Source organism: Marmota flaviventris, chromosome 1 (genome assembly GCF_047511675.1).
Source record: "Marmota flaviventris isolate mMarFla1 chromosome 1, mMarFla1.hap1, whole genome shotgun sequence".
Classification (NCBI taxonomy): domain Eukaryota; kingdom Metazoa; phylum Chordata; class Mammalia; order Rodentia; family Sciuridae; genus Marmota; species Marmota flaviventris.
This window is the reverse complement of record NC_092498.1, coordinates 156,346,515-156,370,445: the sequence shown is the minus strand read 5'-3', so window position 1 is coordinate 156,370,445 and position 23,931 is coordinate 156,346,515. Positions and strand designations below refer to the sequence as shown.

Genomic DNA, 23,931 nt, shown 5'->3' with positions numbered 1-23,931 from the left:
TTAGGAAACACTTTGGGGAGAGGTTGGCCTTTTCTTCAGTCTTTAACAGGCTTTTCCAAAGAGCTCTCCTCCCCAGAAGCTGCCATTTTGTCCCTACAGTTGATACCCCTTGTTGTCTTTGTTTTCTCTTGAAGAAACCATGGAATGGGTGACACATCCATCAAGTTTGAAGTGGTTCCTGGGAAAAACCAGAAGAGTGAATATGTCATGGCATGTGGCAAGCACACAGTGCGCGGATGGTGTAAGGCCTTTTTTCCCCTGCTTCCCACATAGGCTGATATGTTTTCAGATAACTGCTGGGGAATGATGCCAGGTTGTGTGGTCTTATCCTCCTTTCTACATGGCTTGGCCCCTCTGTCATTTCCCTGATATCAGTCCTGAGCCGCAGCTGTTCATGTTGGCTGCACATATTTGCCTGAGGTTGGACTGGTAGCTGTCCTGCCTGTGTGTCTTCTTCCTTTTCTACTCCTCTCTTCATCTAGCCCCTAACCATGTGGTGGGAGAAGGGACCAAACTCTTGGAGCAGCAGGCAGAGGTTCCCATCTACTAGCTGGCTACCACCTACCCCACTGTATTCTGATCTCTGTGGGTACTACCTGTAGTCTGCTCACTTTGCATCTTTTTTTTTTTTGGTGTGGTACTGGGGATTGGATTCCCAAGGGCCTTCTACCACTGAGCTTCATCCCCAGCTCTTTTCATATTTTATTTTGAGACAGGCTATCATCAAGTTGTCTTGAACTTGCAATCCTCCTGCCTTAGCCTCCTGAGTTTCTGGGATTGTAGGCATGTGTCATTATGCCTGGTTCTGAAGTAACCAGTTTTCAAAGCTAATTTAAGCTGGGCATGGTGACACATCCCTGTAGTCTTAGTTACTAGGGAGATTGATCGGCTAGAATTGCTTGAGGCCATGAGTTTTGAGACCAGTCTGGGCAATATAGTGAGATCCCATCTTAAAAACCAAACAAAGCAAAATAAAAACACCTAACTAATTGTAAAAGAAAACTACTATAAACACAAATTAGTTTTATATGAATTAGAAGTAGTATACAGTGGTCTGAGAAATTACAGAACCACATTTAAACCCATGTGTGCCCTGCTGCCTCTGGGATTTCCCTGTACCCTGCAGAATGTAGTCACCACTGAGACAGGCCCTGAGCAGGCTGGGTAGGCATGAGCCACTTGGTTAAGCTGTTGGGAAGTATCGTTGATCTGTCTGGAAGGCCTAGGAAAGGCCTTTTGCTGGATCTCCACCCCACAGCACCTTCTCTCAAGGAGCAGCATGCTTGCAAGGTAGGTTGCTGCTAATCTGTTTGTCAGGGAGTAGGGTGGAGGATGGAGACTTCTCAGCTGCCTGGCCTGGGTACACACCCTTACCTGGATTGTCTAAGGTCATACTCTAGGCAGCGGCTATTGCTTGGTCACAGGACTGTGACTCTTGGGTACCCAAAAGTGGAACATTGCCTACTGTCCTATAGAATGCTCCAGCTGGTCCCTGGGGAAGTGTGGAGGATCAGTGACTTCTATTTGTGTGAAGTGGCCACATGAACACTGGGTGTTTCACATCCAGATTCCCTCTCTTTACCTTTGCTCTTCCTCTTAACAGGTAAGAATAAGAGAGTTGGGAAACAGTTAGCTTCTCAGAAAATCCTTCAGCTGCTGCACCCACATGTCAAGAACTGGGGGTCTTTACTTCGCATGTATGGCCGTGAAAGCAGCAAAATGGTCAAACAGGTATCTGGACCCCTTGTCAGATCCTAGGGTAATTCCTCTGCTTCTTTGCCTCATGCCCTAGAGCTTGCATCTGGGGTCCTGCTTTCTGAAGGTCACAGTTTGGCAGCACTGCTCTTGCTCATGACTGCCTCTCTGCTGTGCCATGCCTATGACCGTATGGGTAGGAGGTAGGGTCATCTAAGCCATCTTCAGGGGACATGGGCTGAGTCTTGCTTTGTGGCTTTGGGGGAGGTGACTGGAGTGAGAGACAAGGCTACAAGGCCAGGTATAAGATGTAGACCATGCCCCATTGCTGAGGTTTGTGAAGGATTGAGAGCCAGGCCCTCAGCCCTTCCCAGGGCAATGTCCTCTTGTGCTTAGTTCAGGACTTCCAGCAGCCTGAAGAATGTATCTGTCATGTGTTTTGTTTCTTTAGTTTTTGCCAAGATTTTAAAATTTTTAAAACAGTGCCCAAACCTAAGGGGTGGAGGGAGGTACTGGGAGGTGAGTGTTGACATTTTCTATTTTTATACCTGATGTTTACAGAAACCATCAGGGTTGTCAGAATCCCATTTAGTTAAGGGGTAGTGGGTTGGTGGCTGCAGGTAGGATGACCCTGAGGGTTGTGTTGAGTCTTCATGCCACCCTTCCTTGGACTGAATCAGCAGCTGGGAACAACACAGGAACCTTGAGACCATGGTCTTGGTCCTGTCCTTGCTCTGGTCATGACAAGGCAGAGTCCAAGAATTACATGGATGCATTAATGACCTAAAGGATATCTGATTATTTTGTATCCCCCCAACCCCCGACCTGTGGTGCTAAGGCTCAAACCTAGGGCCTCTTATGCTAGGCAAGTGCTCTATCACTGAGCTATACTTCCCACCCCAGGGTAGACATTTTAGGTAAATGAGTTCAAATGTAGGTTAAATTTGCCTTTGCTGTGCATAGTCCTGGACTAAGACTGAGGGAAAGAAGGCAAGCATTGCTTTGGCTGTGGGTGGAAACCTTTCTCAGCTGGAAGACAGTAGGCCCAGCCTGACATAGCCAGGAGGAGCTGACAGAGTGCAGGAGGAGCTCTGGCATCTCAAGGCACAATAGGTGTCCTTGGCCATAGCCTCTCAAGACAGCTTATTCTGCCTACTGTGCAAGTTGTGGGAATATAGAGAGCTTGGTTCTGGGGATGTATCTGGCTGGCAGTGTGCTATCTCTACAGGCTGCATCCATGATCTGGTCACTGTTCTGAGGGCTTCTGGCACAGCAAACTCCTGGCTTCCCTGTTCTGCCCATTGTAGGAAGTGTAGCTTTCTGTCCAGTGGGGTGGCATGTTCAGGGAGCTATGAACTGCTGCTTCACATTCTCTGCTGCTGTCAGCAGGCCAGGTGTAATCATAGGCAGGTGTCAGTGTGTAGTTGCATGGCCACAGCTCCTGGCTGCTATGTGCCTGACAGATCCTAGTGCTTCCACCTCAAGGGATCATGAGACAAACTGCTGCTAGTGGTGGAAAGGTTATGGGCCCTAAGAGCAAGGCTTTGTTATTCCCTAGGAGACTTCTGACAAGAGCGTGATCGAGCTGCAGCAGTATGCCAAGAAGAACAAGCCCAACCTGCACATACTGAGCAAGCTCCAGGAGGAAATGAAGAGACTTGCTGAGGAGAGGGTGAGCACTATCCACAACTACTGTCCCCTCATTTACTCCTGTAAGCAGTCACTGAGCCATACCATCCCTAGGGCAGCTATGGAGGAACATTAGATACTATGAACCCATTCCTGACCTCTGACACTCTGGAAATGTCTGAATCCTCCTTCCAGATGAGACTTGCTTTTCTTTGAGCTTCAATGTCATACTTTTGTAAAATAGCTTTATTTTTAGTTAAGGTAGAGAATCAGTAGGCCAGCCTGCTAGTGGGTGAAGGGCTCAGCCTCTGAGGACTGACTGGGTCTTCATTTGGAGCTGGGTGTTTGATGACAGGGATGGTACAACAGCTTAGGTCTCCTGAGGAACTCCAAAGGGTCACAGAAAACTGAACCTGGGCAGGGCTTTGTCCTGGTGAAGCTTCTAAACCCACTGTGGATACGCCCCCCCCCCCCCCCACATCAGGCAGATAGTGGTGTTCCCTGTCCCCAGGCACTGTTCATGTGATCATTTACAACCCCACCTAGTCCTTCCAGGTTGCAGTTCTTTCAGCTCTGGCATCAGCCTGCACCCATGTACAAATCCTTAGGACTAGATGTCTGCTGCTTGTGGTCTGGGAGATGCCTTGCTTTTGCTCTCAGGTGGGGTTAAACCTTGTCTGCCTGAAACTAGCAGGGCTGACAAGCCTGCTCCTAGTTGGGAAATGGGCTTTGGGGCCCAAGGGCAACAGGCCCAGGACATGGTGACATTGGGCAAGCAAAGCAAATGAGAGGCTAGCTGAGGAAAGGGTAAACATTGCCCATGCCATCTGTGCCTTATTTTGCCCCCGCAAGTACCCATACCTGTAGCTGGGATGAGAGAGACTCGCTCTAAATGGAGGGGTGAATCCTGGCTTCTAAGATGTCACCTCACTCAAGTTCTTCACTTCTGGGTATGTGTCCTGATTGCCAGGAAAGTGATAGCACATGGTGTCCCTGGGAGATCCTCTTCAGTCCCAATCTAGCTTGCTCCTCAGGCCTTCCATATAGCTAAGCACTGCAAGCACCTGTGCCCTTTGGAGTCCAGGGGTCTCCTGATGCTGGTCTGCTGGCCTCACCCTGCCTCTCTCCTAAGCCCACCTCACTCATATCCTTGACCTTTTGTTCTTCCAGGAGGAGACTAGGAAAAAGCCTAAGATGTCTATTGTGGCATCTGCCCAGCCTGGTGGTGAACCCCTTTGCACTGTGGACGTGTGAGGGAGGCAGCCTGGGCTGGGGCAAGGGGCCATCAGCAGCACTGCCTGGGAGAATACCAGCCACCCACCGCTCACTCTGCAGCCTCAGGCCACCAACCTAAGTTAACTTCCCTGCAGCCAGTGTCTGGAACCAAACCAGAGGGTAGAGGCTCTGGTACATGGGGACAGCCATGGCCATACAGCACAACAGTCAAACAGCAGTTCTCTTCTGGAAGCTGCTCCCAGGCCTGAATGGATGTGTTTAAGGATCAATTCCAAATGATTACCCAAGTGGAAGCTGATAATTTGGACTGCTGCAGACTGCTCATATGCACCTGCTACAGGCTTTTAATGAAGGTTTTCATGACTTTTAGTATATAACACACACTGACAAGAAATGATACTCAGATGACAGTTGTAAGGACAGCTGAGTCCTGTGGCTGTGGCTGGCTCCTGATGCCAGGTGGCCCCTGTGCCCTGAGCCACTGCAGGGACCTGGTTAGAAGGTGCACATGGCACCCTGTCCCTTACCACCTGCCTTCTGTGTTTTCCCTTTTTCTCTGAAAAAGTTATAAGAGTTAGGAATATTTCAGACCATTTTGGTTTAAAATAAACAATTTTAGCATCGAACTATTTTTCAGAGATTGCGGGCAAATCATCAAGGTAGCTATTCTCTATTTGTGACTGAAGTTGCCAGTGAGGACACCAGACCCAGTCTCTGCATCAACTTGGCCTGCTACTGGGCTTGGAATACTCTTTGATCTTGTCTTAATGTCCTAACAGTTGCCTCCCTGGACACTGAGGCCCCTGCCTTTGTTGGCATCTGGCAACAGGTTTTTTTACAAAGATTTTTGCACAGTTGAATCCATCTGTCCACCCATCAATTTTTAAAGCTTTTATGATATTTTAGCATTTGCAAAGAAACTTTTACAGTGAGAGTAGAAGGTAGATTTAAAATCATGCATTTAAGCAAGCGGACTTCTTTGAAGAAACAAGGGCCTTTAGTGCAGTACGCCAAGGGCTAGCTGAATACACGGTGGCTGACTCAACTTTTAGTGACAGTGGCCTCCTCGGGTGTCAAGGGCAGTTCTCCTGTATAGCCAGGTGCAGTGTCCAGCTGGCTTTTCAACTTGTCACCTGTGCTCACGGGGTAGCCTCTCTGAGGGTAGATGTTTCTGTCTGAATTAGCATGTGTGTGTTCAGGACCCTGGTGGTGGTGGCCAGCAATTGACCTGTCCCCAGCACCTGTTCAGGGGTCATGTGCTCACTGGACACCAGAGCCCAGCACTGGGCTGTATCCTCATGTTCCATGACATGTCTCCTATCATATCCCTGCAGTCAAGAAGGCATTTGTCTTGGAGACAGAATGTCATCTGAGTTGCCCACACTGTATCCCTCCCTCACACCTGTGTGACTGAGGTTGACTTTTGTGTTGACCTTGAGGAAAAAAAAAAAAAAAACAACAAAATCAAGTTGCTGTAATTAGACACTTGCTTCTGTCTTGCCTCCTGTCTGCAGCTGTGAATTGTCATTTGACCATGACTGTTGCCCTTGAAACGGCCAGATTGACCATTGTGAACCAAAGCTTTGTGCACACATTAGCCTAGAAGACAGTGAGCTTCACTGGGCTGGTCTGTCCCAGATGCCACCACAGCAGGTGCTGCCACACAGTTGTGGTCTCTAGTGTCCTCCCTCTGCTACATATGGGCACAAGCCCTGTATGCACACAGCTGTACTGTGGGGCCTGTGCCAATGCTGCTTTTGTGCACTAGGCCACAGCTGTTTGAGTGAGCCTCAATGGTCTGAACACATAAAGCAAACTCTAAAAGGGAATGGCTGGTATTTATTTATTCTGGGCATAGGGTGGAATGACACTGTGGGCCCTCAATTGGCCAGACTCCAGCCCTTTGTGGGCTGCAGTGCCTACTAGTAGACACATCTGTCCTTGTTAGGTGGTTAGCAGCCACCTGGTATGTATAGCCTTTGGTCACTGTATGGAGGTGGCCTTCTTCCTGGGTTGAGGGCCAGGTTGATTTTGGGAGCAATTAGGAGGATCTTTTCCTCAGGTGCAGGGACATCCTTCTGCTTGCATGCTCTGGAACATCCAGTTGATGCTTGGTCTTGTGTGTCTCTGCCTCTCCAAGCATAAAACCTAACATCCTATTAAACATCAAGCTTTGCACTGTTCAGGGCCTTTGTGAGCTCCTTTGGCAAGTCATGCAAATTGACCCCAGCCTGATATCCAGGCCTGGTAGGGTGTCATAGAGGCTTAAGGGTCAGACTAAAATGAAGGGCAGAAATTCCCAGGCAGCTTGGATAGGGTTGAGATACTTCACTCACCCTGTCCCTTTGCACGCACAGAATGGGGCAGAGAGGAGTCCCTGTTTACCAAAGTTCTTCACAAACACCCTGAATTCAGCAGTTGTTTATTCTGGTCCTCATAGCCTGGCTGTTCCAGAAGGATGGGGTGAGGGATGGACAGGCCATAGAAGTCCAGCTGTCTTCTGAGCGATATCACGGTCATGTTGGTCCTGGCAAGGCAGCTAGGCCTTGTGCCCTGTGATTGCTCTTCTGAGCATCTTGAGACAAGCAAGACTGCGGGAAGCCCCCTAGCTTCTGCTCCCATGATAAGCCCTGTTCTGGAAGAGCTGGACCCTGCAGTTTCCAGGGCCTAGGATGAAAAGGAGGCCCCAACTTCCAGTGTGGTATCATTAGCGGGCTCTTGTGAGGGCTGGGCTAGAGGGCCTTGGTGCTCTAGGACTCCCGTACTATTGGGGTGTTCCACCCTCTCGAACAGAATGAGCATCTCACAGTGTGGGGTTTGTGGGAACAGGTCCACGGCCACAGCTTTGACTGGTCGGAAGGGGATGCCCTTGACCCGGTTAGATGGGGCCCTGCAGAGGCTGTAGTGGGAAGGGAGTGCCAAAGTCAGTCCTACAGGACTAGTCAAGGACTCCTGGGGGAGACAGGAGAGTACTGGGCCCCGGACCACCCCAGATCCCTGTTTTAACACTCACTCCACAAAATTGCCCATGGCTGCCCGGGGGTTGCATGAGACATACAGGAGCCGCTTGAGGTTCTCAGCTCTTCGGATGGCAAGGATCACCTTGGAATCTGAGAAGGCACAGATATAGGCTAGGTCCCCAAGACCTTAAACTGCACAGCCTGGCAGGCCACCTGCCATCTCCCCAAGTGTATGTCACTCACGCAGGCCAGCTCGTGGTGGGTCCAAGATGGCCACAAGTTGTTGGGAGGCCAGTCTGCACACCAGAGTGGGCACCAGGTCCTCGGCCCTCCCGCAGTGGAATTCAACGTTGTTTAGCTCTGAAGATGCACCATTGTTGTCAGTGGGCCTGGGATAATCTCCCCCATGGGTCCAGCCCTGAGTGGCACCATAAGGCTCTTTGGAAAGCACTGACCAAGGAGTTTCTTCTGTCCTATTGGGTACCTTCAGAACTGGAGCATGTGGGTCTACAGGGTCCTTTTGGGCCCCTCTGCCCCCCAACAGGTCCTCAGAGCCATGGAATATGTTGAGGTATAACCAGGACCACCAGCCTGCTGCATGGGCTACAGACTCTCACCATTGGCATGGGCATTCACCCGGGCATCCTCCACAGCCTCCTGGCATAGCTCAATCCCAATGACTCTCTTCACCTTCTGAAATGGAAAAAGGGCCAGATGATGGCTCCCTGTCTGAGGCAAAGTGTGCAGCTGAATCAGACTGGGTCTGGGACCTGGGAAAGGACTGAGCCTTCAAGTTGTAGAGGTCAGTGGGAGTAATGGAGGAAGGTGGAGAGGTGAGAGGGCAACCTCAGCTGGGTCAGGAGGGCTTACCCAGGCAAGGGCCAGGCCAATGGTACCGGTGCCACAGCACACATCCAACACTGTACTTTCCTTGTCCAGCTGGGCCCAATCCTGGATGACTGTGTAGAGCACCTCGGCTGCAGGTGTGTTCACCTGGAAGGTGGCCATGGCACACTCAGTGCAGGCCTCCCCTCCTGGGGCAGTCCCTGACCCCAGAGGCAGGCCTACTACCCCACGCACCTAGGTTCCCAGCTCCATCCTGCTGAGACTTTCAGGGTCTCAGTGACATGCTGGCATCATGCCAATAATCTTACCCAGTCTCTTGACTTTAAAAACCAAATTTGTGCCGATGTGCACAGCCCTAACCACACTTCCAATTATAAGAAGCATTTCTCTAATTAATGGATTTGTATGGCCCTCTCAACTTCATCCAGCTCCCCAGACTACAGCCTCCAATGGCTTCCTTCGCCATGCCAGTAGAGCGTATATCTACCTCCCATGGGAATTCACAAAAGAGCCCTAGAGTCCCTGACTCTTATCTCCCAGCCCCACCTCTGGCCTTCCAGCAGGTCCTGCCAAGCCTGACTCCAAAATAGGGTCTTTACCTATTCTAAGTCTCCATACCTCCTAAAAGGTCTCTCCAATGGCAGCAAGAATGAGGGTAAAACTATTCTCTAGCCCAAAGACCACTGAGGCCTCCTCCTTGCCAAGGCCTGGGTAGTGTCCTATGGTGGTAAAATGTGCCTGTTCCTCAGCCTCTGTGATGAGAAGGGCCATCACCGCGTATATCTATGGGTTGTTACAAGTATCGAATCAGGGACCAACAACCACTTTCCCACTCCAGTCTTCCTGTGGCTCCCCCACCTAGATGCTTTCCACAGATATCTGCAAGACTAGCTAGTTTTTTGTTGCCATCTAGTCCACATTGTCTCCAACATGCTCTGATGTTGTGTCAGGCCTCCCATTCTTATGTGCTTGTGCCACACCTACCTGGAAAAAGGCATGAGGAGAGATCTGGAAGGTCAGCCCAAGCAGGTCCTCCTGAATACACCGGTCCCCAGCCACATGCTCCAGGAGTAGGCCCTCCTGGCTGGGAGTCTTTCTGTGTATGGAGAGGCAAGTGTATCAGGGTCATCCGCTCCTGCAAGCTTCCCTCCTGTTCCCACCTGGGCTCCTCACCGCTGTCCCTCCTCCACGAAGTAAAGACAGGTCACCCCGCTGGTCCTGCCTGGTCCCTCCATGAAATGTTGTACCAGGGAGGCCTTCAGCCCTGCCAGTTCCTCATGGCTCAGTTTCTAGAGTAGGTGGTTCAAAGCCCCATCAGGTTGTGCCACGGCCACTCTCAGAGACCCTCCCCCACCAGAGCCACCCGCCTGAGACCTGGGGGTGGAAGTAGGCAATGGCCATGGCCTGGCCGCGGCGGCTGGTGCGTACAGTCAGCTGCTTCCAGTGGCCTGCATATGTCTCAGGGTCATATGCAGAGTATGGGGTGGACCTGTGGGAGCCATGAACAGCCATTAGTACCCAAAGTTTGCCAACCAAGACCAGAGGGACAGCATTCCCGCTTTCTCCCCCTGATCATCTCTCCCCTCACCCTCTCCTCATGTTTCCCAACAGCAGGCACTCCAGAACCCTGGGGAGGACCCACACCCTCTGCTCCCAGGTGCTCTCAGGATTTCCCAGGGGCCCAGTCCCAGAATCTCACCGTATGAATTCCTGGAAGGATTTCACCACCCGTTTCGTGGCTTCAGGGATATGCACTGTGTCAAAGGGGGCTGCTACAGCACACGTCCCACCCTTGTATTTGCCAAGTCGGCAGCCAACAGTGTTATCTTCCCCATCCACCCCAACGCCAACCAGAAACTCACACTTATTACGATACTCAGTCTGTGGGGAGAGAAGGCAGAAAGAAGCAGCCAGACCTTACCCTGGCTATCCAGCACTTGTATAACACAGCAGCAAGAGCAATACCCCAACTTCCCCACAGAGGTTGGCAGTTGAAAAACAAGACAACTACCGGTCACATGATGAAACCAAAGAAACCAGGAAGAAACAAAACAGGAAGAGAGAGAAGAGCAAAAAGAAAGTTTTTAAAAAAACACAGGATGGGCTGGGGTGTATGTTGCTCAGTGATATGGTGCTTGCCCAACATGCTTGAGGCCCTGGGTTTGGTCCACAGAACTGCAATCCCTGCCCCCAACACAGGACAGGGGCTTGTGGCCATCCCAGTCCCGCCTGACCTGCTGGGGTGATGGCCTGACCCCCTCCAGTGGGCAGCAGGCCTTGTTGTGCTTGTGCCTCTGTGTGAGCAGCCAGGGCAGCAGTGTGCGATTGGTGTTTCCAATTTCCCTGCAGGATGAAGTAGATCTGTGGTTTCAGTCAGCCCACCGCCCCCCACCCACATTGGAATACTTCCCAAAAGCCCAAGCTCCTGGGTCCCTCCCTTGAGACCTCACTATTGCCACTGATAATCACAGGAGACTTACTGGCCACCACCCTGACAGCTTAGATCCCATGGTGTATATCTCTCATAGAGGAGGCAGCAGAGTTGAGTTCTGGTGCTTAGAGTATCCCACCCCAAACTCACTTGGCAAGCCTTTGCAGCACCTGCTCACACTCCAGCCGCTTTCGCTCCAGCTGCTCAGCATAGGGCACTGTCCAAAGAGGTGTCACCACATCAGCAACTCGCATTGCTGGTGGCTCACCCTCTTGCTGCCTCTTCCTGGCCATGGGGTCCGCCTTGGGGCGGGCCAGGCGCACGCTGAGTGGGCGGCCTTTCCAGAGGGCTCCATGTAGCACCCGAAGGGCCTTGTCCCGCTCAGCAGCACTGCGAAAGGTCACAAAGGCACAGGGTGGTTGCCCAAAGAGTTTTGTTTTATGGGGCTGCAGGCCAAAGCGGCCCAAAAAACGTCGGACATCGCTGAAGCTGGCATGTCGAGGCACATTCTGCAGCTCTAGCTTGAAGATCTCTGAGGTGAACAAGTCATCCCTGATGTAATTGTAAAGCCCAGGTTGAGGACCAGAGCCTGCAGCAGTCCTAGGCCCCTCTTTCTCCTCCTGCTTCTCTCGGGATACTGGGGCTTCAGGGCTGTCCAGGACATTGCTGCAACGCTGGCTGCAGACCTCCATGGGCTCTGAGGCCTGTGTGGACAAACAGCCAGACTGAGAACCAGAACCCGGGGCCTGACATCCCCTTCCCCAGGATCCGTTTTCCAACACCCAGGCCCTCAGCCCACCTGCACCTAGCCCCACCCCAACAGGCTTCTCCTTTCTATCCTCCTGAGCCCACTACCATCTCCTCCCCTACCCCGTGTCACCTTTTTATCCCACCTCTTCTTCCAGGGGATTCCTACCCCACCCCAACTCCTCCGCATCTCCGCCCGCGTCTCCCTTCATTTTACTTCGTTGTTCGGCTTCTCACTCATCGTCCGGACAGTCAGCTGCCTGGAGTGGGCGCCACACGAGGGCCGCCTTGGCGCCCAATCTTGGGCCTGTCACACTAAAGGTGCTCAGAAAGCAGGTGCGACGTCGCGAGGCCAACTCTCCAGCTCTGCCCAGGAGATGGGGGGCGGAGAGGTATGTCGGGGATCGAACCTCCGGTGTTCAGAGCCTCGTTTCGGGCACGGGGCTGCACCACCCGCCAGCCCACCAGGGGCCCGTGGCAGCTGCTCGCATCGCCAGCCACTCTCCAATCCGCTAGCGCGTATCTCCGGGGCCGCGCTTCTCTATGGTCTTGGCTTCCGGTGACGACATCAAAACGCGCCATGTTAGATCCTCAAGCCAGTCCCTTTCACCAGCGCCAGAGTGCGCGCGCGGCCGGTGGACGGAAATGTGCGTGGGGCCGTCGGGAAAGCGCGCTGCTCTGGCTGACTGGCTGGCTGGGCATGCGCCGCGGGCGTTTTGGCGGGAAGCACAGGGTGGGCGGGACAATGAGTGTCCGCTTCCTGCGCCAATAAAGCTGCACTGGTTTTGAATCGCGGCGCGTTTCCCGCCGCCGGGGTCAGGGGTTGGGGTTCGGGTCGCGGGGCGGAGGGAAGAGCGGGCAGGCGGGAGGCGCCGGCGCCAGACGCGGAGGAAAGAAGCTACGACTAGTCGCCTAGAGGCCTCGGAGTCAGTGAAGACCGAACTAGTCGAGCTGCCGCTGCCGCCGCGTTCCCATGGCGGCCGCCCAGGTGCGGCCTGGCCCAGGCGGGGACTGGGCGGGCGGGGGCCGGGGGGCTGGGGCCGCTATCGGCGGCCACGTGGGCGGCCCGTGCCTCTGCCACCAACCCCCGCCGGCCTGTGGGTTCCGGGCCTGTGGAGCTAGGGGCGAGCGCGCGGGGCCTGGGGGCTCGAGGCCTGTGGAGTCACGGCTAGCGGGATCTGGGGGCGTAAGCTTGGTTCGCGCGGGCTGGAGGGCGCTCGCGTGACCTTGGGGTGGGTCGGGAAAAAGCCATTGCCACGAAAGGCGGTCCTGCTTGCCCGGGATAGGGGCAGGAGACCGGTTTCCTCCGGCTCAGCCCATTGGTGGGCTTTCCGCCGGGACAGTATTCTTCCATCCCGTCGCCCACGCAGCACTTCATTCATTCGGTCCTTAGGTCTGGAACCGCCGCCGGCCTCCGTGGCGGAAGCTCGTGTTCCAACGAGGGGGACGGGTCGTGGACACGCCGACCCAGGGCGGGGGCGGCTTTGTTGGCTGCTAGTGTCTGGTCGGATGCCGGCCGCAGCGGAGCCGCAGTGCTGTGAAACCAAAGGAAGAACAGCGAAGGGCTTATGTTTTCTTTTCCTGTTTGAGTCTAGTAGTGAGTCTGGGGTTTTTTTCTGTATCGTCAAGGCATGTGTTTTGTAAAACTTAAACTTAAATGTGATAATTTGTGCTCTATAAATCTTTGAGTTGGTTCAGACCCTTATGACTTTGACTTGTGATTTTCTTAGAAACCTATCAACTCAATTTTCCAAGCCATGATAAAATTTTTGGCAGAATTGTGAATTCCGTGTAAATACTAGTAGTCTATAGCAATCTTTTGTCTTTGTAGTAAGAGCATGCATGGATATCCCTTAGTGGAAACTCTTAGATTTGCATTTTGCCATAAGGCTAACATTTACTGAGTTCGTCATTGTGTCTTTTGATCTTCACATGGCAGGTATCATTATCTTCATTTTACCGGTGAGGAAACGGGGGCTCAAAGAGATGAGGGAGTTTCTCCTAGGCTACTCCTCAAGGAGCCACAGACAGTCTGCATGGTTCTGATTGATGTTTGTGGATCTGGGGGAGGGGTGCTGAAATCCAGTGTCTTGCTGCACACTTAGTGCTGTGATTTTGTGGAGTTGGATGTAAATGCACATTTTTGCTGATGTGAAAGTCTGTGAGCTTAAATTCTGATTTGGGGTGAGGCCTGTCCTTGTTTTCCGGATGCCATTCACTATTGGGGATGCCTGCTGTGGGCCAGGTTCTCCAGCCTGCAGCATCACCTCTTTGCATCTTCCTTCACAGGACCCTCATCAGGACCATGATACCTCTACTGAGAATGCAGATGAATCCAATCACGACCCCCAGTTTGAGCCTATAGTTTCGCTCCCTGAGCAAGAAATTAAAACGCTGGAGGAAGATGAAGAGGAACTTTTTAAGATGTAAGTATGTTCATGTCACTGGAGGGAAAGTTATCTTTGGTAATGTGGAAGTTTTATGGTTTTTGTGAGCATCACATCTTGGCTTGGCTTGATTGTGGCTATTTGAAGTGTTACCAGAGATAGGTTCTGTTGACAGTAAAAATGAGATGAAACAAAACATGAGCACACACATGCAAGGATTTAATTTACTTTCAACCGAAAGGAGAAGACCTGACCTATGGAGGGACAGGCTGCTCTTTGAACAAAGGCATACATAAGCTTTTTATTGATTTACTGGGGTTGGGCTAAAATCTGGTAATTTTCTATTGTTATAGTTTTTGAAGATGTTTTTTCTTGTACCACACTAGGACCACCAGGACCCTTCCCTGGGTTCCCTAGCTGTCCTTACTTGCCATCTCACCTCCAGCAATCCAGTTTCCTTCCCTTGGTGGAGCTGGAAGTCTTAATTGTTTTTGCAGCATAAAGTTGTATCTTACCTGTTTTCTGTTGCTTTATCAGAATACCAAAGAGTGGACCATTTACAAAGAATAGAAGTAGGGGGAGATGTAATTCAATGGTAGTGCCCCTTTCCCAGCATTATGTTAAGATATAACTTGGTGGTAGAGCACCTGCCTAGCATTATGTTAAGCTGAATTAAGTTTTCAACAAATGTTTAGGGCACATTTAAACAAGTACAAACTTTGGCAGTCTGAAATTTGGGAATTCCTGACTCTTCATGTACAAAATAACTCTTGTAATTACAAATGAAAATGGATAGCTTTATTTATGAGGTTTATTTGGGTGTGTGTGTGTGTGTGTGTGTGTGTGCGCGCGCACGCGCGCGCGCGTGTGTATATATGTGTGCGTGTGTATATGTATTTAATTACTTTTTGGTTGGGGATTGGTTGTCTGGAAATTGAACCCAGGATACTCTACCACTGAGCTACATTTTACTTTTTGAGACAAGATTTTAAAACGAGGTCTTACCCAAGAAACCCAGGCTGGTCTGAAATTTGCAGTCCTCAGACAAGTATACACCTGGCTCAGGGTTACTTTTTAAAAAGTAGTGTACACTCGTCAGTGGTGGGGAGGTTTTGAAGTACCGCTAGGTATGAGCTTTGTGTTTTGTGACTATATCACAGAACTACAGAGATCATAGCTTACGGCCAGAATTGCCTGAGATATTAAATTCAGTTACACTTCAGTGAAAGTAAGGTTTTAGTTTATTCCTTGTGCAAATTTGTGCCCTCTAGTCTCCACCCACTTCAGGTAGATCCAAGATACCAGGTTTGGCTATTCTGAGGTGGACGAAGGAAGATGAGAAAATTCCATCCCAAGCCATTCTTCCAGGGAATGGGGCTGGAGAAGGAAGCATGGGCAAAGAAAGCTACAGGTGCCCTTTCGGTCCTAGAGGGTGGTGGGCATTTTCCTAAAGATACTGGATCACTGGTCTCTGTTCTACCTTGGGATTGCTGTAGCCCCAGGTGGGGAGTAGCTCGTACTTGAAGTGACATGATACTTGTCACCTGCTTACCTGCCATGGGTTGAGAAGTGTTGCTATCTTGGGCAGGGCCACTTGCTCTCAGACATGAGGCCAGTTGATTGGGCCTTTTCATCTGGATCTTTGGGTTTCCTGTTAAGTAATCTTGTTTTGTTTTTTGGTAAGGGATCGAACTTGAGGGCACTCAACCACTGACATCCCTGACCCTATTTTGTATTTTACTTAGAGATAGGGTCTCACTGAGTTGCTTAGCACCTTGCCTTTGCTGAGGCTGGCTTTGAACTCCCCATTCTCCTTTCTCAGCCTCTCAAGCCTCTGGGATTACAGTCATGCGCCACCCACTGTGCCTGGCCTGTTAGGTAATCTTGTGAGAACATGGTATCCCTTGACTGAATTGAGGTTGGAGGAGGGTAGAGTCTTTGGTAGAAGAGAGACAGGCAGAACTGGGGGGGCAGAGGGAGGATGCTAACGTGAGCCCTCAGGACAGAACTATTGATTCACTGCTGGATCCTGGGTGCGTGCCCCTATAGGTGTGAAGTACTGCTCCTTGACAGGGAGATTCATGTCCTGGTCCTCTGGGTTGAGGGCACACGAGCAAATTTATCTCTTGGAAGACTTGGGCCTGAGAAAGACCTCTATGTGGCCATAGGATGCTATGGTAGGCTCAGCCTACTGAGGGCTTTTTTACTTTTTCCCTTTGAGGGGTCATATGTTTTTGCTAGGGAAAATGTTGAAAGTATTTACATATTTTTTCATTTTGGCTGTGAAATTAAAGTGGCCTGTAATTTGTTGGCTGTGCTGCTCTTTTGGGTGGTACTGGGTGCCTAGTAGTTACTTGAGCTCAAAGGAGGGAAAGACTGTTTATAGAAACATGGGATCCAGTGGCACATAGCTGTGCTGTGTTTAGCACTCACTTAATGGCTTTTCTTAACAGGCGAGCAAAGCTATTTCGATTTGCTTCAGAGAATGATCTTCCAGAATGGAAGGAACGAGGCACTGGTGATGTCAAGCTCCTGAAACATAAGGAGAAAGGAACCATCCGCCTTCTCATGAGGAGGGACAAGACCCTGAAGATATGCGCCAACCACTATAGTAGGTGGTCTCTTAAGGTTGTTTTTTTATTCTCAGCCCCTAAGCTATGTTAAATTGACTTGGGAACTACAGGAAGGTTTTTTTAGGCCTGACTTGGAACCTGGGAATGTGTTGTTACCTGGAGTGCATGTTTGTGGTGTTTGTAGAATTTAAGATATGAAGTATACCTTTCTTTTGGGCTCAGTGGTACATGCCTATAATACCAGCTACTAGGGAGGTAGAGGTAGAGGATTGCACATTCTAGGCCAGCCTGGGCATTTTAGCAAGGCCCTGTCTTGAAGAAAAATTGTAGAAAGGGATGAGCATGTAGTTCAGTGGTAGAACACTTGGCCTAGCATGTGCAAGGCCCTGGGTTCAACCCCCAGGGCTGGGAAGGGAAAAAAAAAAAAAGTCTTTCAAATGTGCCTTTTAACTATGAGCTACAGTGAAGCTTAGAGAACATGGAATGTGAGGTTTAATTAGATGGGTCCTGATAGGATGGTTGCAGAGCACCAGGCCAGTCTTGGGACATGGAATGAATGGGAGGGTGTCCCTACTGCTTTTGTCTGCTGGCTGCCATGCAGAAACAATTCATGCTCCTCTTGGTGGGTGCTGTGTTGAGAAGCACATGTGTCCTGGACCATCCCTTGGTAGACCTCCTAGTGCTGAGTCTGTATTTTCCAGAGCTATCTGTGTGGCTCCCAGTGTCTGGTGCATTTTATGGGCCCTTGTCAGGTGGGGAGGATGGTTGAGTGTAGGCCAGGCATCCAAGAGGGGTGTGGAGGAGGTATGGATGTGTAGAATGTACAGGAGGCCTGGAGACTATTATGTTGGGCTGCAGTGGATGAGATCTCTGAGCTCTAGTTTACACTGATTTGTAGGTGTGGCTGTGACTGGGGTCATGGACCCACCTGGAGTCCCTGGAGACTTCTGCCAGAGGCACAGGGGTCATTGACTGGGTGGAGATACCAGGGACAAGGTGTCTACAAGACATCTGTAGACAAGAGGCTCTCTTTAGGGGATGCTCCCTAATTGGCTGTGGGACCTGTCTCCCTTCTTCTCCCCTCAAGTTTGCATGGGCCCAATGGGTTCAGGATAAGCATGTTTATTCTAGGCCATTGCCCTGTCTTCATGACTTAGAAGCATTTGTTATGGGACTCTGATATCAACTGTTCTCATTCCTCAGTGGTCGTCTTAGACGATAGAACATGGAGTGTTCATGCTGGCCTGATTATGTGTCCTGGATGAGAGTCCTGTTTCTGGATTTCTTCCCTTCCATTGACCCCCACCTTTTAATCAGCCAGATTGAATGCCATTAGGAAGGGCTGGCTCCCTTGACTTTGCCCTGATGTCTGACTTTAGGCCTTGGGACTACAACACTGGGGGGCTACTACCAAGGGGCTTGGTGTGAGTAGTCACACTGGAATCAAAACTGAAGCTTGCTTTACCCATGTCCACTTTTCTGGAGGTAGGGTTATCTGTGCTGAGTGGTCTTAAGATAGTTCAGGAAACCCTCAGAGATATCCTCATGGTCAGGGAGCGGGTGCCTTCCCCACATTCAGGATTGTCCTAAATGTGGATGGTTTTAAGTGAATATGGACTGTTTTCAAAGAGGTTTGGGTGAAATGTAAACCCTGTGGGATTTTGTCTGGGCCCGATTCTCAGACCCCATATTTTCTATGTTGCCTGAAATGAGTCTTTCAGTTTGATGAGCAGAACTCTTTTTGGCCGAAGGGTTTGTGAGCTTTCCTAGGTAGTCCCCATCAGCCTCATAGGCTTCTCTCTTCCAAGTCACGCCAACGATGGAACTGAAGCCAAACGCCGGCAGCGACCGTGCCTGGGTTTGGAACACCCATGCTGACTTTGCTGATGAGTACCCTAAGCCAGAGCTGCTCGCCATCCGCTTCCTAAACGCTGAGAGTAAGTGGAATGGGGTACCCTGGAGACCTACTGATTGTAGCATTGCAGTGCAGTGTTGCTTTTGGAGAAAAGGTGACAGTGACTGGGAATTTTCATTGGAGAGTTTTGGCATGCTATTTGGGGGCTGTGCAGGGTGCTTCCTCTTAGGTGCTAGTGCTGAGCAAGTGTCCATGGTACAGTCCCAGATCTAGCACTTAGTTTGCTCCTCAAGCTCCAATTCCCATTGGGTGAGTGGAGCCTGAGTCAAACCTCAGGATTTCCTACCCATTGGTGCTTTTGCCAGGTTTATGGCTCCCTGAGGCTAGGTACAGTGATGTCACCTGGATACCAACAACCTGCAGAGACCATGCAGAGGTCCGTAGATCTAGGCTGACCTCTCTCCTGCCTAGGGTTTTTTCATGGATTTGTGAAAGCTGAGGAGTTAGTGGTTGCCATGTCCCCAGTAGTTGATGGTTTGGTGGAGGGGGGATGTCCCTCCAACACTGTGTGGCTCCCAGTGCCTGGTGCACTTTATGGGCCCTTGTCAGGTGGGGAGGATGGTTGTAGAGAATAGTCCTTGGAAAAGAGTTCACTGCCTCCTTCATTGTATGAATTGTCACAGTCAGATGAAGGGAGATGGCCCAGCCCATCCTTAGGTTAAAAATTGCATATAGGACAAGAGCCCTCTGGGAATCTTGGTCTTTCAGACCCTCTAGGATGTGTCCTTTCCACACTTGGACTCTTAGGAATTTATCTCTCTTCTTTCCACAGATGCACAAAAATTCAAAACAAAGTTTGAAGAATGCAGGAAAGCAATTGAAGAGAGAGAAAAGAAAGGTGACACTATACCCCTGGGTGGGGGGTTCCTTGCAGACTCACTCTGCACCCAGCTGCAGTCCCAGGCGGGTGCTTTTTCAGTCTGCTAAAAAAACATTCCAGGAGCTGTGGCTGCCTGAATCTGTCAGGGACAGTGCAGCTGCCTGGGGACACAGGGTGCTTCCTGGGGGGGCCTCCTGAGTTCATGTTCATCATCATGGCTCACATCAGTGGGGTCCAGGTGGGCAGTTAGGTCATAATGTATGGAACCTATCAGGTGATTTGAGAATCATATCCTCATTTTCTCTTTGTAGGACTTGATCTCCTGGTTCTTAGGGGCAGATGGTAGCTGTGGTAGTAAGTGACCAGATGTCACTGAGCAGCCCAGTAAGAGTAGCCAGCAGTGTCTTCTCTGGGCTCAGCTGGGGAGATTAGTGGGCAGTGCTCAGGGATGAAGTATCCTCTGTGCTCTGGGCCTGGTGAGGAGGCAGCATAATCTGGACTTCTGTTTTCTTACTGTGCTCTCCTTTTTGGTAGGACTGGGCAAAAATGATAATGCTGAAAAAGTGACCGAAAAGCTGGAAGCTCTTTCTGTGAAGGAGGAGAACAAGGAACCTGGAGAGGAGACTGAGGAGAAATCGGAGAAGCAATGAGTCGTCTTAATTTCTTTTCCTCTTTCTTTTTCTTCTTTTTCTTTTTTAAATTTTGCCCTGCCCTTCCTTTTGGGTTTATTTTTATTCTGTTATGTTTTCATAAGGACTTTATATAAAGAACTGAATTCCAACATTCAGGTTTTTTTTTTCTTAAGTTTTTACCTTATTGAAGATGACTTGAGAAAATCCATTCCCCAGTCATGAAAATGTACTGTGCTAACTTTCTTTTCCATAGTGGAAACACTTATTTATAGTCATCAAAAATAGTGAATAAAAAATGCATTTGAAACCTGGACCAGATGGTAGGACTGCATGTATGTGGACAGTACTGTGAGCACTGTTGGTCCTGGCTAGCTCCTGGGGGTGCCTGCCTGAGCCCTTTTGAGTATGCATGTTCAGGTCTGCCTGTGACTGTGATGGTGGGTCTTGATGTTGCCACGGGTTGTATCTTGGAAGACTCCTTGCCTTGCTGAGGTTGTGGGTCTTGTGGGTCTTGGAGAACTTGAGCTGTTGTTGGCCACTGGAGGCATGGTGTGTCAGCCCATGCTGGAACAGGGGCTGGTGCATGGTGCTGAGGTGTGTTCTGCCACTTCTTTAGGCCTGAACAGCTGCTGTTGCACTGTGGTGAGGAGATAGGTAGGCACAGTGTGTGTGTGTGTGTGTGTGTGTATGCATTTGGTTCTAGTTGGCCCCTGTTGGCAGAGTGGTGGGCATTGTCCTTGCCAAGTGGGGCTTAGTCCTATATCTCTCCTGTGGGAAACCCTGTCAGATACCTCACCACTTGGAGCAAACTATCTCAACTCTGGACCTCCTGGACTTGAAATCTAAACTCAGCCTTGTTTGAATTGTGAGCATCTGCAGTAGCTTTAAATAAGAGGTGTTTTCAAGCATGCTCTTTGAGGTTTGGTATAGCAAAACATGTTCTCTGCAGACATTTTCTTAAGGGGAGAAAGGATTTCGTGTACAAGAGGCTTTTTAAAGCATGTTCTGACTGTCATGTGTCTAAGGTGACCAAGAGACAAGGCTCTGAGGAGTTGTGCCAGCCCTCCCCACCATAGGGCAGGATTGAGCAAGGACCTGACCCCAGATGGGCCACAAGACGGACTCAATCATGACTTGTGGCAATTTGCCCTTAACATCTACCAGGGTAAAGTGTGGGCATCTGACACACTTCTGCTGTTGCTCCTTAATCTCTCCATCTGTCAGTGGTGTCTCCTACTGGCTGTTCTGTCTGACCTTCCTGAGTGCCTGGTCCTGCTTGGTGAGTGTATGTCCTGTTTAAACACAGTTCCCAATTCCTGCGGGAATCAGCTGCTCTTATTATAAAAACCCACACAAAGACTGCACAGGCTATCTCTTATCTGCTGGGAACCTTGTGAATTACCTCCAGCACATTGGTAGTGGCTTGGTGGGGCTCTACCCCAGGAGGAGTTGAGGATTGCACACAGTGACCATTAAGTCCTATAGCAGTAGAATTGTGATGTTGTAAATCATAGGTGGAACTTCACTGTGCTGTTTACATTCCCTTGAAGCCTCACAGGCACAGGAGTCAGATATGTTGCATACCATGACTTGATCTTCCTTGAAGAAAGCCCTCCACTGGGATAGAATGAATGTTTAACATTGTCTTCGCTTTGGGTTCCAATAAATTCCTTCATCTAGGGATGGGAGAAGTGTTTCCAAATGGTGTTTCTGGCAGCAGAAAGACTCTTCAGAATGGATGGGGGACACTACCATCCTCTGCTCAGATTGTATCATGGGGTGCATTGAAGGAAATAGCTTTTGACACTGTAGGAAGTTCTGCTCAAAGGGAGACATGCAGGGGACAGAGTCAGCATCAGCCCTACTGGCCATCATGTAGGCTAAGTAAGGGTACATACTGCCCAGCCTGACATGCTTCCAGGTTGTCATCTTTTGGCAAAAGCAATGTAGGTCCTAATAGAAGTTAGGGATTATGAGGAATGCATCAGCGTATCTGTGTTCCAGATGTGTGCCAAGACTGCGTCCCCCCACCAGTGGATACCTGAAACCTCATTAGTGAATATACTATTTGCCGCAGTCTGGCTGCAGCAAAATAACCAGGGGGTGACGAACAACTTGTGTAGATTGATACAGCAGGAGTGGAAGCCGTTTATTGTAGGACAACAGAGGTATTTATACATTACACACAGCTTATCTAATTAACATAAACTAGATACAGCAGTCAACCAATAAGGAATCTCCACACTTAATGGCTCGCTGGCAGTACTTCACAAACCACTCCCTCTGGCATTTTGCCAGGCGCCATCCAGACTTGTTTACAGACTCTAACATTTCCCCCTTTTGTTTAACTTAAATAACAACCATAGTGGTTTTTACATAAACACCATAAATAATCTGCTACTAGCAGAAGGGGAGGATACAAAATGCCACAATACCAAGCCAGTTGATGGCTCCATGCAAGAAGTCCTTGGAAAAATTATACCAGCAATGACACCGTTAGCAAAGATACCGAGTTACAATTTGTTGTAGATTACAGTTTGTTGTCTCAGTCCAGGTAAAGCAGTGTCTCAATAGATTAACTCACAGTCCAGGTAAATCACAGTCCAGGTAAGTTCTGCAGGCAGCTAGCGTAAATCACAGTCCAGGTAAGTTCTGCAGGCAGCTAGCCTAAGCTGTAGCAGCAGAAACAGCAACAGCTCCGAAGTCTCGTCCGTTTCTCAGCCGAAGCTTCATCCGGTTTTCAGCAACACTGGAAATTCTTCCACCCTCGTTTTCACCGGCACTGGGACGAAGGCAGGAACTCTGGAAGGCTAAAGAAAATCCTGTAGCATTCCACTAAGAAAACAACCTTCTGAACAATTTAGTACATTATCTCAAGGTTTTTTACATTTGAAATAAGCCTTAATAGTGCTCATTACTCATTAGCTTCCAGGTGTGGGAGAACCATTGTAGCCTAGTTATTGGCATTGAAAATGACCAAATATCAGGGACACCAGTAGCGTCTTCTGCTGGCTGTAGTGCCTGGGCAGCCCCAGATGGCCCTGGGGAGTGTCCCGGACTCAAACTGCTACTGGGCACAGGGAGCAAGAGCCTGTGAGACTGTGCCTCCAGGTCAGGTCTAGATTTGGGCTCGGGGCAGTGGAAGAGCCAGCTCCCCAGCCAGGAGGCGGGGAAGGGCCAGTCGCTGCCGCCTCTTGGAAAATCCTTGCTGCGCTGTGACCAGCTTGCACACTCGGCAGCTGCCTCTCCGCTTCACGCACCCTCCGGTAACGAAAAGTATTTAGTAATAGCCTTTTGCTGCAACTTTTTTCCTGATAATCCTTCTTCTGAACTTTCTTTTTCTTTCTGACTAGAGTTCCTGGGCTCTTATCAACACATGCCCTAACTATTCTTGGTTCCACTGGGGTGCCTTCTTCCCTTAGTAATTTATTTCTCACCCCTTCCATATTCTCATCACAAAGACAATACAATACACTGAGACAAAACAAGACACAAACATACTGTATCAATCTCCATTTTCTCGAAATGGCCATTTTTCCTCTCGCCCTATCTGCCTAGGGACGAGCAGATTTGCTCCCGTCCTATCTATGGACGGGCAGCTTTTTTTTTTTTTCTTTCGTCACTTACCCCCGAGTGTCCCGGGGCTCCCCGTAATGGGCCACCATCTGTCGAAGGCCGGCTGGCTGGGCAAAATAACAACTATTATTTCATAAATAAGTATGCATATACACATAATTTATGTTAAAGTTAGGCATAGTAAAAGATTAACAATGGGAGATTAAATGGTAATAGTGAATGTAATGTTGAAATTATTGTATTAAATATCTTAGCAACATTTTTTTTTCTTTCCTAATTAAGTGGAAAACTCACCTTTTCATTTACAGGAAGAACTTCACAGCTTCTCTTTAACATATTCAAATTGCCAGCATTACTACTATTTTGCTTTGGGGCCATTATTCAATAAAGGTTACTTGAACATTGCATTACAATGCTAGGGCAGCTGATCTCATAACTTAGAAGTGTCAAATGATTAGGTAGTAGATACAGTGTGGATATGTTG

The 23,931-nt window shown here is 49.7% G+C and overlaps 3 protein-coding genes and 1 non-coding gene across 9 annotated transcripts in view; 3 read left to right on the top strand and 1 right to left on the bottom strand.

Moving 5' to 3' along the window:
- Dgcr8 (DGCR8 microprocessor complex subunit) overlaps positions 1 to 6,389 on the top strand; it is a 37,010-nt gene extending 30,621 nt beyond the window's left edge. For both annotated transcript variants that reach the window (XM_027924244.2, XM_071617767.1), the window contains 4 exons: positions 135 to 241; positions 1,604 to 1,731; positions 3,254 to 3,367; positions 4,495 to 6,389. In XM_027924244.2, coding sequence (XP_027780045.1) covers positions 135 to 241; positions 1,604 to 1,731; positions 3,254 to 3,367; positions 4,495 to 4,578 — 433 coding nt within the window. In that variant the 3' untranslated portion in view covers positions 4,579 to 6,389. The remainder of the gene's footprint in view (positions 1 to 134; positions 242 to 1,603; positions 1,732 to 3,253; positions 3,368 to 4,494) is intronic.
- On the bottom strand, positions 6,380 to 12,065 carry Trmt2a (tRNA methyltransferase 2 homolog A). 5 transcript variants are annotated; one of them, XM_027924250.3, is made up of 12 exons: positions 11,762 to 12,065; positions 10,948 to 11,501; positions 10,601 to 10,727; positions 10,066 to 10,247; positions 9,741 to 9,855; positions 9,540 to 9,655; positions 9,351 to 9,462; positions 8,391 to 8,513; positions 8,138 to 8,213; positions 7,764 to 7,880; positions 7,574 to 7,670; positions 6,380 to 7,459 (listed from the first exon to the last, which is right to left on the bottom strand). In XM_027924250.3, the coding sequence occupies exons 1-12, from the start codon at positions 11,783 to 11,785 to the stop codon at positions 7,228 to 7,230; spliced, it is 1,875 nt and encodes a 624-aa protein (XP_027780051.1). In that variant the 5' UTR covers positions 11,786 to 12,065; the 3' UTR covers positions 6,380 to 7,227. The 5 variants fall into 5 exon arrangements, with proteins under 5 accessions (XP_027780051.1, XP_027780047.1, XP_027780049.1 ...); XM_027924246.3 differs by having other exon boundaries at positions 11,691 to 11,773; XM_027924248.3 differs by having other exon boundaries at positions 10,601 to 10,709; positions 11,691 to 11,773.
- A 298-nt stretch (positions 12,066 to 12,363) lies between these two features.
- On the top strand, positions 12,364 to 20,184 carry Ranbp1 (RAN binding protein 1). Its single transcript, XM_027924252.2, has 6 exons — positions 12,364 to 12,532; positions 13,834 to 13,970; positions 16,385 to 16,542; positions 18,313 to 18,441; positions 19,192 to 19,257; positions 19,774 to 20,184. The coding sequence occupies exons 1-6, from the start codon at positions 12,518 to 12,520 to the stop codon at positions 19,887 to 19,889; spliced, it is 621 nt and encodes a 206-aa protein (XP_027780053.1). The 5' UTR covers positions 12,364 to 12,517; the 3' UTR covers positions 19,890 to 20,184.
- LOC114083168 (small nucleolar RNA SNORA77) lies at positions 19,290 to 19,414 on the top strand. Its single transcript, XR_003581102.1, has one exon. It is a non-coding gene; the product is annotated as a small nucleolar RNA SNORA77 (small nucleolar RNA).
- Positions 20,185 to 23,931: the final 3,747 nt, after the last annotated feature.